This window comes from Gavia stellata, chromosome 2 (genome assembly GCF_030936135.1).
Source record: "Gavia stellata isolate bGavSte3 chromosome 2, bGavSte3.hap2, whole genome shotgun sequence".
Lineage (NCBI taxonomy): Eukaryota > Metazoa > Chordata > Aves > Gaviiformes > Gaviidae > Gavia > Gavia stellata.
Window position 1 is genome coordinate 99,304,638 of NC_082595.1, and position 13,589 is coordinate 99,318,226.

Below are 13,589 nucleotides of genomic sequence, written 5' to 3' on the forward strand. Positions count from 1 at the left end.
AACCAACATGTGACTCCATTCAGAACAGATGCAAGATAATTTGTTGCGTGATGTAATCTCCCTTTACCTTAGTATACACATTTTGTATTGCTATACTGCACTCATAAGTTCGAAGTAGGAGTAGAAAGCTTGTAACACTGGTCCTTTTCTCAAAAAATACTGTTACATATGACTATGACAGAAATGCCATTGTTAATACCAATACTATTATATGGCAGCTAAATAAATTTTAGATGAGCAAAGTTTAAACCTAGATATTTTCCTAAACATCTTCAGAATATTTGGAAACAATCAAATTATAATTTATAGTACAAAAATATCCAGGACTTTAGACTCCCAAAGAGAGATAATGCCTTCCAAAAGATAAAATCTATTTTCACCAAGAAACACATCAAAAATTTCAGCCTCAGAAAAAAAAGAAAGTGTCTTTTTCACAGAAAAGGAGACACAACAGAACTAAATGGTCTGTTAAGGAAAAAAAAGAAAAAAAAAAGATTACATTTAGATTACACCACTAATGCAGAAGTGTGGAAATGGCAAAAAGAGCAGCAGTATTAAAGTAATCATTTTATGCAAGCAGCTACATGCATTAGGTGATGGTTTCAAATTTGTTTTAAAATAAAAAAACTAAGTAAATTTAAGATATGTTCCCAGAGTGAAGCCAGATATAAGCTTCTTCATTAATGTTCTGTTTACAGGCCAGATTTAAATTTTCCTGTATTATTATGCTTTTTGTGTTTTTTCAATTAAGTTTGTAATACGAAGACATCAAAGGGCATTAACATAGTATATCTAAAGAAAACTAGAAGAACACGTATAAAGCTTACAGACTAAGAAGAGAACGATGATTGTTTGAAACAGAAAAGAATAGGACATGGACTACAGGAATGGAGACTTTAGTAGCTCTACTTACCCTGAATTATCTTTAATGTACATAAGCAACTTCTATATTAGAGGAGAATGACCAGCAAACCTTAGATTTTGGGTACCCTCGATTTTGGAGATTGGTTCTGAACAGTTCTAGCACTTGCTCTTCAAAACCCCTTAATCTCCCTAATTAGAAATGAAAGTCTTTAGCTCCTATCACAACCAGGCTCTGCGCACCTCAGAAAACTCAGGTCAAAAGAAACATATACCCAAAAGTTAATAGCCATTTCCAAAAACAGAAAACCACTGTTTCAGATAATGCATCTGTGAAGCGAGTTCTCAAGTACAATAGATGTATGAACATTTACAGAAAGCTTTGAGTTCATGATACACAGACAGGTACTATTCTACTAAGCACGGTAGGAAAGGGGAAAAAAAGGTGAATCTAAGCAGTAGGTTATAGTTATCCAGAATAAGAAAATATTTTAAAAAGAAATCTAGAAAGATAGCATTTTTTTTAAGCTTAATATTGCTTCTACTGCCTAATGGTTAGAGAAACTAAAAAGAGATTACAGCTCATGAGACAAAGTAATTGTGTCAAGTTTTCACAGATTGTTGCCTTGTTCTTTTCTTAATAATTAATGATTAAAAATAAGCAGCTACTAACAGAAACAAATATAATTAATGAAGGATTAGTCTTCCACACAGATTATATGCTATTTTACGCATGTTTTAAACAACAGAACAGGATTCAATGTTCACCTCAAATCTCCTAGGCATGAGTCTGGTGTAATTACACTGATAAAGGCTTATTTTGATTTTAGTTCAGCTTCAGAAAAAGTGATGCATATTTAATCAAGTTCCTCAAACACAATAAAGTACAAAGAATGCTTGAAAGGAGAATAAATTAACTTCATTTAAATCTTTTAAACTAATTATAGTATTCATTGGAAATACTTGATATCGTCTTACTTCTCCAGCCTTATTTTCCGCTGTTTGTTGCTTCCTCTAAATATCAGGAGAATAAGAAAATAATATATTGTTGGTGTGATCAAAGCTGAGAAAAAGAATCATAATACCAAACCATTGTTTCCATCAGAAATACCATGAAATTATGATAACCAAGTTACAAAATTACTCTGTATGACCCCTGCTCAAGTGAGACGAGATAGAAGGAACAAAAAACAAACAGGTTTTTTACTAAGTTAGCTACTCAGTCTAATAAAGCTGGTGTTACCTTCCTCATGGAACACTGGCCATTAAACAAGAACTCAAAATTTCACCAAACCTTTTCTACTGGAGAGGCAACTGATTTTTATTCATACTAGCTGTTTCCATAGGCAAACAAGGAAGTGACCAATACATATGTCGTATAAAGTATGCAGGTATGCTCTGCTGGAGAGATTTTATACATACCAATGTAAGAGTTTCTACTTTGAATTTTGGATGCCAGAACTAGAGAGTCAAGGGAGATAAAAGTAGTTTACAGAACTGGACAATACTGCTCTTGAAATTACAATATAGGTACCTAATATTAAGCAAATAACTGTATGTTGTATTTAACAAGAAGTCTGTTTCTGGGAAGGTATGAGAAATTTTAAGCCTGCGATATTGTGTGCTGTTGAAAAACTAAGCCAAAAACTTAATTAAACTTTCATAAAGGCAATACTTTTTAGAAAGTTCTTCCACAATAGTCAGTAAATATACTAATAACAAAAGATACTGTGTTTGGTTTGTGTTGTTTTACTGTGTTTGAAGGGGGGTTGTAGTTATGAAACTGAAAAAAAGGAAGCCTATTTTCAATCACAGAAGTGGTGGATTGATGCTTAACTTTCAGGCAAATCACCGACACTACCATAATTTTTCACATCCATTCAGGCCTGTTTCACTTATGGTTACAATACCTTAATTATATCCCATGTCACCACAGATACAGAAAATCCAAGTTCAGTGTTATCACCTTACAAGTGCTACTTTGAAGGTTAATTGTCAAAGAAGGAATTTTCCAACATGATCTCTTCCAAAACTACTGCATAACATAACCACACTGTATAACACATCAAAGCTCCAATAAATAAACCTGAAGAGTTTTCCCTTGAAATGTTACATTTATTGACTAGTAGTTTGTCATTCCAGGTACATGGCAAGACTACCCCTTTAATTGTAGGTTTTGACGATTAACCCTGAAATGCAAGTATTACACAAAATGTGCTTAATGTTTTATTTTGTGTTATGGTCTAGCTTGAAAGCTAACATCTGAGCATAGGATAGCGACGCATCCGGTTTTATTCACAACATTAATACCAGCAGGCTTCAGAGATGCCAAGCAACAACCTTTCTTTTAATTGCTCCCTACATTTAGAGTGATGTTACTTTATAATATTATCCTCTTACTGAATTTCATAATAGGGAGGATATTATTTCAAGTATTTTCTATTTTAATTTATGCTAGATTTTCACTTCATGCTCTTAATCATTGTAGTAGACAAACTTGCCATAGGTCACTATCTGTTCATTTGTCATGAATGATATGAAATGATCTTCCCCACAGAGGGGGAAAAAAAAAACCAACCACATATATTTCTACTGATCACATAAGGTCACATCACAGACCAAATGAGTGAATTTCTGAGTTTATGTGAAGTCTCCAACTAATTCTCCCATCTTTGCCACTACAATTTTCTCTACCGGAGAGACAGGCATTCCCTTCTTTACAGTGAAGTGCTGCATAGGAATTACTGGTCATGGTCTCTGCCCCAGAACTTTAAATCAGCTTGCAGACATTCCAGCCTCGCAATGCATATAAAGAACAAATAATTCAAGTTCACAGAAAATTGTTGATAAGAAGCAGAGTAGAAAGGAGAATTTTGATAGGTTTCTCATACTCCGCATATTAACAAGACTCACTGCAGTTGAAATAACTGGACTTTGTGAGCTTTATATCCAGATGCAACACACTGCTATATTCCAGTCAGAAACAGCAGGACAGTGATTATCTAAAGCTGAATTATTCTTCATCAAATGGACAAACCCAGACCAGAAAGACAGTATTATTTATGTTGCTGTGCAAAAGCTCTACCATCATTGAGGATGCTATGAACACTCTTAAACTGAGTGACAGGAGAAATCAATTTTCTGCCAAAGAGGACTGCAGACAGGCTGCCTTCTTTTCATCTGTGGCACTTCAATCTGCTGTAATGTACACATACATGCTGAAGAAAAGGTAGGGCCATAGATTATTTTCCATGCTAGACTTGTTTCTCTATTTCTGGTATGCGCATTCAGATCATCCTGCTCACATAATTTTTCTGCATGCAGAAGAACAAGACAAATTCTCAAAGTTTCATCTAGCTGAATTGGTCTTAGAAGTGATAAACAGTGTCTAGCAGCATCTAATAGCAGAATAGCCTTTTGCACTTGTTGCATGTATCTCTTTGGAACAGAAATACTTCAGAAGAGAGTTTTGTGTGAATAGTTAAAAAAAGCCGGGGCGGGGGGTGGGGGGGTGGGAAAGAAGAAAACATTTCTTCTGAAACCACTAGGTTACACATACAGTAGTATTTTATTTGGAATATTCAGTACATCAAAGACCCAGCCATGAAGAGGCAACAGGTAGCACTCAGCAACACGAAATCCAAGAGAGCTTCCTCAAATGAAAAAAAAACCCTGATGAATTAATTTCACCTGACTGCAGAAAAAAAGCCAAAGTGAGTACTTTTATGCTGCTCTGAAGGAGAAAGAGCATCACGGACAAAAGGATTCTTAAGAGCTCATTGATATTCTGTCAACAATGATGGCAAAAAAAAAAATAAATCTCAGGCTGTCTTCATCCTGGGAACACAAATACTGACACTGATGTAGATGTAAAATCCCAGAACTTAATTCTCTGCTTGCTGTCTTGAGAATTTCACATCTCAGCTCTAATCCAACAGCAATGGGGACTGAGTGTGCTCTTTGGTTAAGTTGTTCTACAGAGAACATCAAGACAGACACACGGATTCCATCGCACTAAGGCATGGGTCACAACGCTGCTAATTCCTTGGTAGGAAAGACTACAGGTTGCACTTATCTAGCTACAAAAATTCATGGACTTCCACATATCCTAAACCTTGTTAAAGAACAACGGCACATTCACAGAATCATTCAACCCTAACTAATAATTTTCAACGTACACTTGCCTCATCGATTGTCATTTGAGCCCCCAATCCACATCCCCTATCATTTTGCCACCCTAACAAATATCTTCAGTTTCCCTGTGGCAGGAAAAAGGCTGAACCTTAAAGGACACGCTGAAGTCTCAGATTACATGGCAAATGAATTTTATAGTCACTAAGGCTACAAAAGCAGTCAAATCTCTTACCAAGTCTTAACAGAGTATGTTACGAATGGCAAGCTGAGCTAGAACTAAGCATCACACAAAATCAAGGAAAAGCACCTTATTTCACTAAAAGGCTTTTCAAACAGTGTGCTTAGCTTTCCCTCACCTCTGTCCACATCGTCACCATGTCTGTAAACATGTCCATAAGCAGGTATTTTTAACAGTCCTATATTCCCAGAGATTACTACGTTCTCCCAAATGCTAGACTAACTAAAACAGTTTCAGCCTCAAACTTGTGAAGAAAAGCCATCTCCCTTCTGGGCTATAAGACACGAAGTACAGAGGCTGCAGCTAACCAAACAGGCAGTACTTTAGTGCAGGACTCTTCTCTCCTCCTTTGCCCAAGACATGGCTAGTACTGAAGAAACGCACCATGACTACAGTGGTTTTAGACTGTTTCTCACAAGTAATTGTGAGAACTGTAATTTGGAAGCAAGACTAAAAGAATATATTCAACTAGAACATCATCATATTCAAGTTCTCTCAGATTCTTCTCAGTTCTCTCAGATAAGGTCTCTCAGGAGAGACCTTATTGCTCTCTACAACTACCTGAAAGGAGGTTGTAGGGAGGTGGTTGCGAGTCTCTCCTCCCAAGTGACAAGTGATAGAATGACGACAGGAAATGGCCTCAAGTTGCACCAGGGCAGGTTTAGATTGGATATTAGGAAAAATTTCTTCACTGAAAAGGTTATCAAGCATTGGAACAGGCTGCCCAGGGAGGTGGTGGAGTCACCATCCCTGGAGGTATTTAAAAGATGTGTAGATGTGGCATTTAGGGACATGGTTTAGTGGTGAACTTAGCAGGGTTAGGTTTACAGCTGGACTTGATGATCTTAAAGGTCTTTTCCAACCTAAATGAGTCTATGATTCTAAGTTAATGCAACTTCAAACTCACTATTAACAAGATTAAGATGGTCAGCATCAACTGTATTGCATGTTCCTTTGTACCATCCAGGTCTTGCCCAGATCTCAACGGAATTATTCAGGAATGTTTAAGTATAAACTGTGTGGAAGCTAGTTATTTTGCATTTTCTATTCTCCTAGCCTATTTCTCTATAATTTTAAAATAAGAGATGACTCAGTTTGCTGGGGTTGCATGAACAGGTTGGTTATTTGGTTTGTGTCATGCCATGGAAAAGTCAATTGCTGAGGTTTGGGGCTGTGAATCCCAGAAAAAGATGGAGGCGAAGCCTTGCTTCTGGTACAGTGTGTGGGATTGCTCATAGTATGATGGCACTAATAACAGCAAGAAGCAGCAGCAATGACAGCACTGAATGAGTTGAGCAAAACAATCCCATTCCTCACATTAGAATCCTGTTTCTCTTCAAGAAGTTAGCAGGTTGGGGTTTTGTTAGGGTATTATTGTTGCTTTTTAGTGCTGTAGGAAGCATAAAGCACTCACACTTGCTGTTTAATTTGGAGGTAGGGTGGGACACAAAGGGGGATGGAAGAAGAAGAGCAAAAACTCTAAGAAGCATTCTTTATGAGAACAAAGAAGAAAAATGTATAGCCTATTTTAATGACAAACACAGATTTCAAAACCTTGCAAATGAAAAAAAAACCAAACCAAAACCAAAAACAAACCAACCCAAAAAACAGCTCCCAGAAATACCCCAGCAAGTTATTCCAAAGACAAAAATTATATTTATTCCTGTAGGACTAGCTGTTGTGGCAACAGCCATTGCTAGGCCTCTACTGCCCAAATACCTGCATGAGCTCTTTTTGTACCCATCATTTCCCACAAACATGCCTTTTGACTCTGTTTAAGAGGGAAGAATTATGTGCAATTGTAAATTTGCCAAAAATTCACAACTGCACACACACATAACGGAACAATATTGTAAAGACAAGGTTTTTAACTGAAAAGCACCCTCCAGTGAACAGATGAGTTCTGTGGCTTGCTGTGTTCAGATTGCCCAGGCTTCCCAAACTCAGAAAAATATAACTGTCTTGAAATTATAGGTAAACAAGAGCATAAACGATCCAAGAACTCATTTCCTGCTACCGCCCAATTTTCTGCAAAATACAGACATTCAAAGCAAACAAGCACTCACTACAAAAAAACCAATCAATCATTGCACAAACAAAAAACCCAACCTAAACCAACCAACCGACTGAGAAAAAAAAAAACAAACCAAACCAACCAACCAACAAAAACCAGAAGAAAGGTTTTGGGGCTTAATTGTGGCAGTGTACTTACCTTAATGTACATACAATTTTTTTAATAGCACATTGGACAATATCCTTGGGAGAAAGACCTAGATCTCCAACAGCCACTTGTAACAACTGTTGTATCATGTCCAGAGGTTGACCGTCTATACACATAGCTACTGCTTGTTCATGGATTTTTTCTTTCTCTGACCTTGACAAATCATATAAATAGCCATACTTCTGCAGTGTATCCTGAGAACAGATAATTTTTGAACATGAATCAGTGTACTCTTTATTTACACGGATGTATCATTCAGAGTCTTTCTTTCTACCAAGATTTAACATATACTACAAAAAGATTGATGGAAGTGAATTTTCAAAAACCAGATCAACAAAGGTACAAAACATGAATAAAATATGACAGAAGATTGATGTCCATCACTGCTAGTCATGGTAACACTCAAAAGAAGCATCTGATCAGTCATCATTACCTGTTCGCTGTTTTTCAAGTAAGCGATAAAACTATGAGTGAGTGTTTCCAGATGAGCAAGAGACTGCTGCAAGTGATTCAGAGTATCTTCATAACCCACAGATGGATTTTCAGCATCTTCCATGTCACTCTCAGAAGTTTTTTTTCTTGATTTCTCAGAAAAATGTTTGACTGCCTTAATAGCGTTCTTAGTCACTTCTATTCTGGCTTCAACTGGCAGCTGAAAAAGATTACTCGATATTTAATCATTCATCATCTATACACTACTATTTGTATTACAGCAGTGGCTAGGGGTCAGGTAGCTCCACTGTTGTACAGCACAGCATAAAACTGAAGTATTTTATGAGAAATAACTTTATTTCTTACTAGTAATTTATTTAAAAAAATATCAGTATTCCATTACTTTCTTCTGTTGTCCTTTTTTTTATTGATGTTGAGTCTGGCACATTTTAAACCATATGAAACTTCTTTTCCCTAATAATATTTGTGATTTTGGTAGACTGCCACCTTATAATCTTCGTGTTTTAATTCTGCATTGAGAGATGCTTTGGGCTCATTTTACAAGATTAACTGAATATCCCAAATGCTGAAAATTAAGGTTAGTTTTGTCAGGTTTACATCACTGTTTAAAATATATCCCTAAGACCATAAATGTAAGCCAAAAAACAGTAGGATATCCACAGCTTTTAAATCAATCTATTTAAAGCATAAGTTATACAAAACAGCAAGTTACAATTTTGAAAGACCTGTACAACTAGATGTATCTAACCATTAAACTGAAACAAGAAAGTCTGGGGTTTTTTTTCCCATTACACTTCTCAGAGTTTGAATTTTTAAGTAGAGTCATAAAATCACTGAAAGAAGCTTTCCCCTACTGCTCCATCTAGCATGAAAGGGTCATTCCAGTGCGTCAGAATGGAATTTAGGACTTCAGAATGGAGCCTGGGCAACGATCACAGATTCCCAAGCTTCCAGAAACCAAGAGTATGTTGGAAAAGGATATAGATGGAAATACTCTACACATATACAGTACTTGCAGCAAACTGTTGTGCTTTTAAGTCAGGAAAGACACAGCTTCAGCTTTAAGTCCAAAACAAAGTCTGAAATATTATTTTAAAAATTCATGTATAATTTGTTAGTTTATAACTTCAAGCACAGTTTTAAGGATGCTTGCAATATACTTTCCAATGGATGGGGGGTATCCTCTGTCTAAACCCACAGCATTAGGTACTTTTAACATCAGGTGTTTTAGTTACTGGAATATTGGACAAAGACGTACAAACAATTTTAAGTTGAAATACACAAGAAATAGAAAAAAAGCTTGAATATGGAATGGAATAGGAAAGAGACTGAATTACCACAGAAAGAGGAAAATTAAACTGCTATAGCATTCTTCATAAGAAAGTCAAACTGATGTTTATATAATGAATTAAGCTATCTACTTGTAAAGACACAAAAAGCTTGATAAGGATCAGTTAGTGGGAAGTTTTACAGCTTGTATATTTAAATTATCTCCTCCCACCCCCCCGCCCCCCCCCCCCCCAAAAAAAAAAAAAAAACAACCCACAGAGTGAAAGAGGTAGGGGTTACTCCTGTTTTTAGTGCTGTTGCTGTGAACCACAGTAATGGCGTACGGGACATTTTTCATGATAAACGCAAAATGAGTGGACGTTATCGTAAGAGGTAAGAAAAATTGCCAGTATTAACAGGGTAAATACAAAGGGTATTTTACCATTCAGTTCCAAACTCAACTCAGTTCCATTCCCACCAAAAGAAATTAAGTATGATTTTGTTACTTTGAACAAGGTTTCAGTATCAGATTTTACTATAAGCAGGGAAAAGGTGATACACTTCATATCACATTAAAATTTAATGACCACAGATGGATTTCTATATCCATTTTGTAAACCTGATAAAAGATGAAAACAGCAATGTATTTCATTTTTCTCCTTCTACTGTACATTCTATGTTCAAAATGCAATTAAGAGAGACACAAAAGGCAAACAATTTAAGTATTTCATCTAACTGTTATATCCTAGAGAACAGTTGTGAATATACTGCCAGTTTAGAAGTCATGATGCCATAAGCCTATATAGAATAGAGCATTAAAATAATAAATAAATACAGATTCTTCCCAAGACTATTTTAATGCAGCACTACCAACATATAATCTCTCTGATTATTTTATCCCAACACATGAATGGCTATCTTCTGTACTTCTAGTCAGCTTCAGTAATGAGATTTGGTATCATACCCAGTGATGAAAAAAGTAGCTTAGGGACTAGTTCAATCTTTGTTTGCATGTGAAGCGAAGTTTTCTTTTTAAAAAGCTTCTACAGTTTAAAAAGATTTTTAATTCTATAGGGTATAATGTGTAATGAAAAATCCTAAAAATCTGTTTTCTTTCATTTTCAAATTAAGGAACTTCACATACAAATTCAGCTCAACAGACTTCACTCCTCAGGGTAAAAACTCATCTCAGAAGCCCATTTCCTTCAGAATATGTAAGTATTTCTTAATAAAGTGTCACACAAGTAACATTCACTTACACATGAAGACATTGACCCTGCCATTCTTATTGCCAGTGATTAGTATGCAACTTCGAGATGATGGAAAATCTCCCCTCCTTTTAATGCCACAGGAACCTGGGATCCTAGCAACATTGAAACACAAAATGGTTGCAGTTGGAAGGGACCTCTGGAGGGCATCTGGTCCAAACCTCCTGCTCAAGCAGGGCCACCTAGAGCCAGTTGCCTAGGACCATGTCCAGGTGGCTTTTGAACGTCTCCAACGTGGGAGACTCCACAACCTTCCTGGGCAATCTGTGTCAGTGATCCGTCACCCTCATAACGACAAATGTTTCCTGCTGTTCAGATGGAACAGTTTGGTCCAGTTCTTGTCTTTGCCACTGAATCCCAGCTTTGCATAGTCCACCAACCAAACGTCATGTAGCTACAAGACAACCAGATATACCAGAATGGAAAGCAAATCACGAGTTAATTCAGAAGTAGGCTAAACAGTTATGGAATAACAAAAGCTGGTTCCCCATTCCTGCAGGGGGAGAGAAAAAGAAGAGCAAAAGCAAGAGGACTTGTGGATCAAGATAAAGATAGCTTAATAAATGAAGGAGAGAGGAGAAAAAAATTAACAAACTAAAACTAAGTGATGCAAAGGCAATCACTCACCACCTCCCACAAGCAGACCGATGCCCAGTCAATCTCCACCCAACAACTGTCTCTGAAGACACCTTCCAACCCCCTGTTTGTTACTGCTGATCATGACATTATATGGCACAGAACACCCCTTTGGCCAGCCTGGGTCAGCTGTCCTGGCTGTGTCCCCTCCCCACTTTTTGCCTACCTGCAGCCTACTCAGGGCTGGGGTGTTGAGAAAAAGAGAAAGCTTTGACACTGTGAAAAGTGCTCAGCAATAGCCAAAACACTGGTGTGTTATCAACACTGTTTTAGTCACAAAGCCAAAGCACAGCCCCATAGGGGTTGCTATGAAGAAAGTTAACTCCATCCCTGCCAGACCCAGTACAGTTCATCTGGAGATCAGTGTAAAAGTTCTAATGCATGTAACAAACTAGTTAAAGAAAAGACTTTATTCAGGAAGTTTCTATTATGCAGTCTTGAGCAGATTTACTTAAAAAAAACTATACTAATGGCAAGCCCCAAGAAAGTATCTAAAAATGTACTGATATCAGAAAAAGACGTACTGTCAATACTCATGAAGAAAACAAGGTCATATAAGACAAACCGACTGAACTGGAGCACAGTCATAACAAGTGATAAAAAGAAGCCAAGTAATTCAAAAGGTAACATCAAAATGCAGTCATGCTATGTAGAACACTATTAACACATTTCTTGTACATCTTCAGGCATTGTCATGCCTTTCTTTTTCCTTCTCATTTTATACAGTGTTAAGAGTCAATCGGCAGACAAAAAGTACTGAACATTACCTGGAGCTTTATTTTTTAAAATGAGCTTTTTATACAATTATTAAAAATGGCATTTAAATCATTAACATTGAAAGCCAAAATGATTCAGGTTAATATCCAGCCGTAACAGGTTCCCGTTCCACACTCATTTGTTGTGTGGTCAAAATGTGGACATCATATCCCTGCTTAAGCAAGAAGAAAATGGTCAAAAAAGTATTACTGGCTCAGAGAAAGTAAGAGTCAACCTTTCAATTAAAAACATTAAGTTGCAAGCAAAGGTCTTCCTTTGCATCAGAAGTTGGAAAAGAAGTTATTAAGGATGGAATTGTAATCAAAAAATATCATCAGCCATAGTTTGCATTAATGTGGCCAAGCCTATGGAAGGCTGCAAGGAAGAGCCTGTGTAAAGAAAATTTCAACTTCTCTTTCTCTGTAGAAGACCCAACTGATGATACCACTGCCTTTTATTCTACTCTTGCTGTCTAAAGCTGTAGCCTTTTCTTCCTAATCTACATATTATGCCCATCCCCATTTGTAGTGTGCAATAATAATGAAAACACAGCATTTAAAAAAGTAATTATTTTCAGTTGTGGTTTTATTTTTTGGTTTTGTTGTGTTGGGCTTCTTTTTCAGTGTACTGTTAATCAACAAATATCAGGGCAATGACCTATGAGCTCCAAAACAGATGGTTCTGTAAAGACATAACCAACCATCTAGCACAATGAACAAAATGCTGGCAACAAAGGAATACAAAAAAAATCCCCAAATTACCTAAAATGTTTGACACAGATCACACAAAGGGGAATAAATGGGAAATCATCAAGCTAAAAAAGTTGATATGATCGTTACTACAATTAAGAATCTATGAAGTCAGCATTATTTAAAATCAAACAGAGCTGCTGGAAGAAAAGAGGACAGACTCAAAATGCATGCAAAAATATAAGCAGTAGTTCCACTGAATATTTGGAATATCTCCCTTTTCGGGAGAAATCTGTTCTGTGCATGCAAATAGCTTACGCTTACCACTCTGGAGGTGAACTAAATTATTATTTAGTCAGAAAAACTTGAACAGTTATTCAGAATTAAAAGCATTTCTGAGTAGAAGTGCCACAAGCAGGAACCCTCTCACTGCGTGCAGCAGTGAGCTGCTGTGGTCAAAGGATCAATACTTCAGTCCTTCAATGTGTGAGGAGGGTACTGATGAAGAGTAACGGACTTCACCTATTTCATCTACCCCAAACACAACAGGAATATTGCATCAATCTCCACCTTCTTCAATTGAAGATGGATGTTGACATACTGGATCCAAAGAAGAGTTGTGATAATAATGGTAGAGCTGAGGAAAAAAGAAAACAAAACATGCCCCCACCTAAAAAACCCCAAAAACCAACAAACATACAACACAAACTAAAAAAAAAAACCCAAACACTACACACACACACAAAAAAAAAAAAAGAGCCAAAAACTGCCTAAGGTCAGTCCATTCAGTTTATCAAAGTCAAGTTTAAGTGTCATCCATTGAATGTCTGACTGTGGAAGCAAACTTTGATGACTACCTCTTTAGTATAGCAGAAAAAAGGTCTATTTTGTCTCAAAACTAGATAAATTCAGTTTAGAAAAGAAAGCCATTTTTAAAAAATAAACAGTGCATAATTAGCCACTAGAGCAATCGAGGACTGGATTCAAAAGTCACCCTTAACCCATCAAAAATTGTAAAACATCTCCTACAGGATATGCTGCAGATCAAACAATATTAAATTTTG

The 13,589-nt window shown here is 36.6% G+C and overlaps 1 protein-coding gene across 1 annotated transcript in view; it reads right to left on the bottom strand.

Moving 5' to 3' along the window:
- Positions 1 to 13,589, bottom strand: part of NBAS (NBAS subunit of NRZ tethering complex) — a 195,410-nt gene that overhangs the window by 49,041 nt on the left and 132,780 nt on the right. Inside the window, exons 45-46 of the mRNA XM_059835890.1 lie at positions 7,888 to 8,106; positions 7,446 to 7,648 (exon numbers count right to left, since the gene is read on the bottom strand). Of these exons, the coding sequence (XP_059691873.1) occupies positions 7,446 to 7,648; positions 7,888 to 8,106 (422 nt within the window). The remainder of the gene's footprint in view (positions 1 to 7,445; positions 7,649 to 7,887; positions 8,107 to 13,589) is intronic.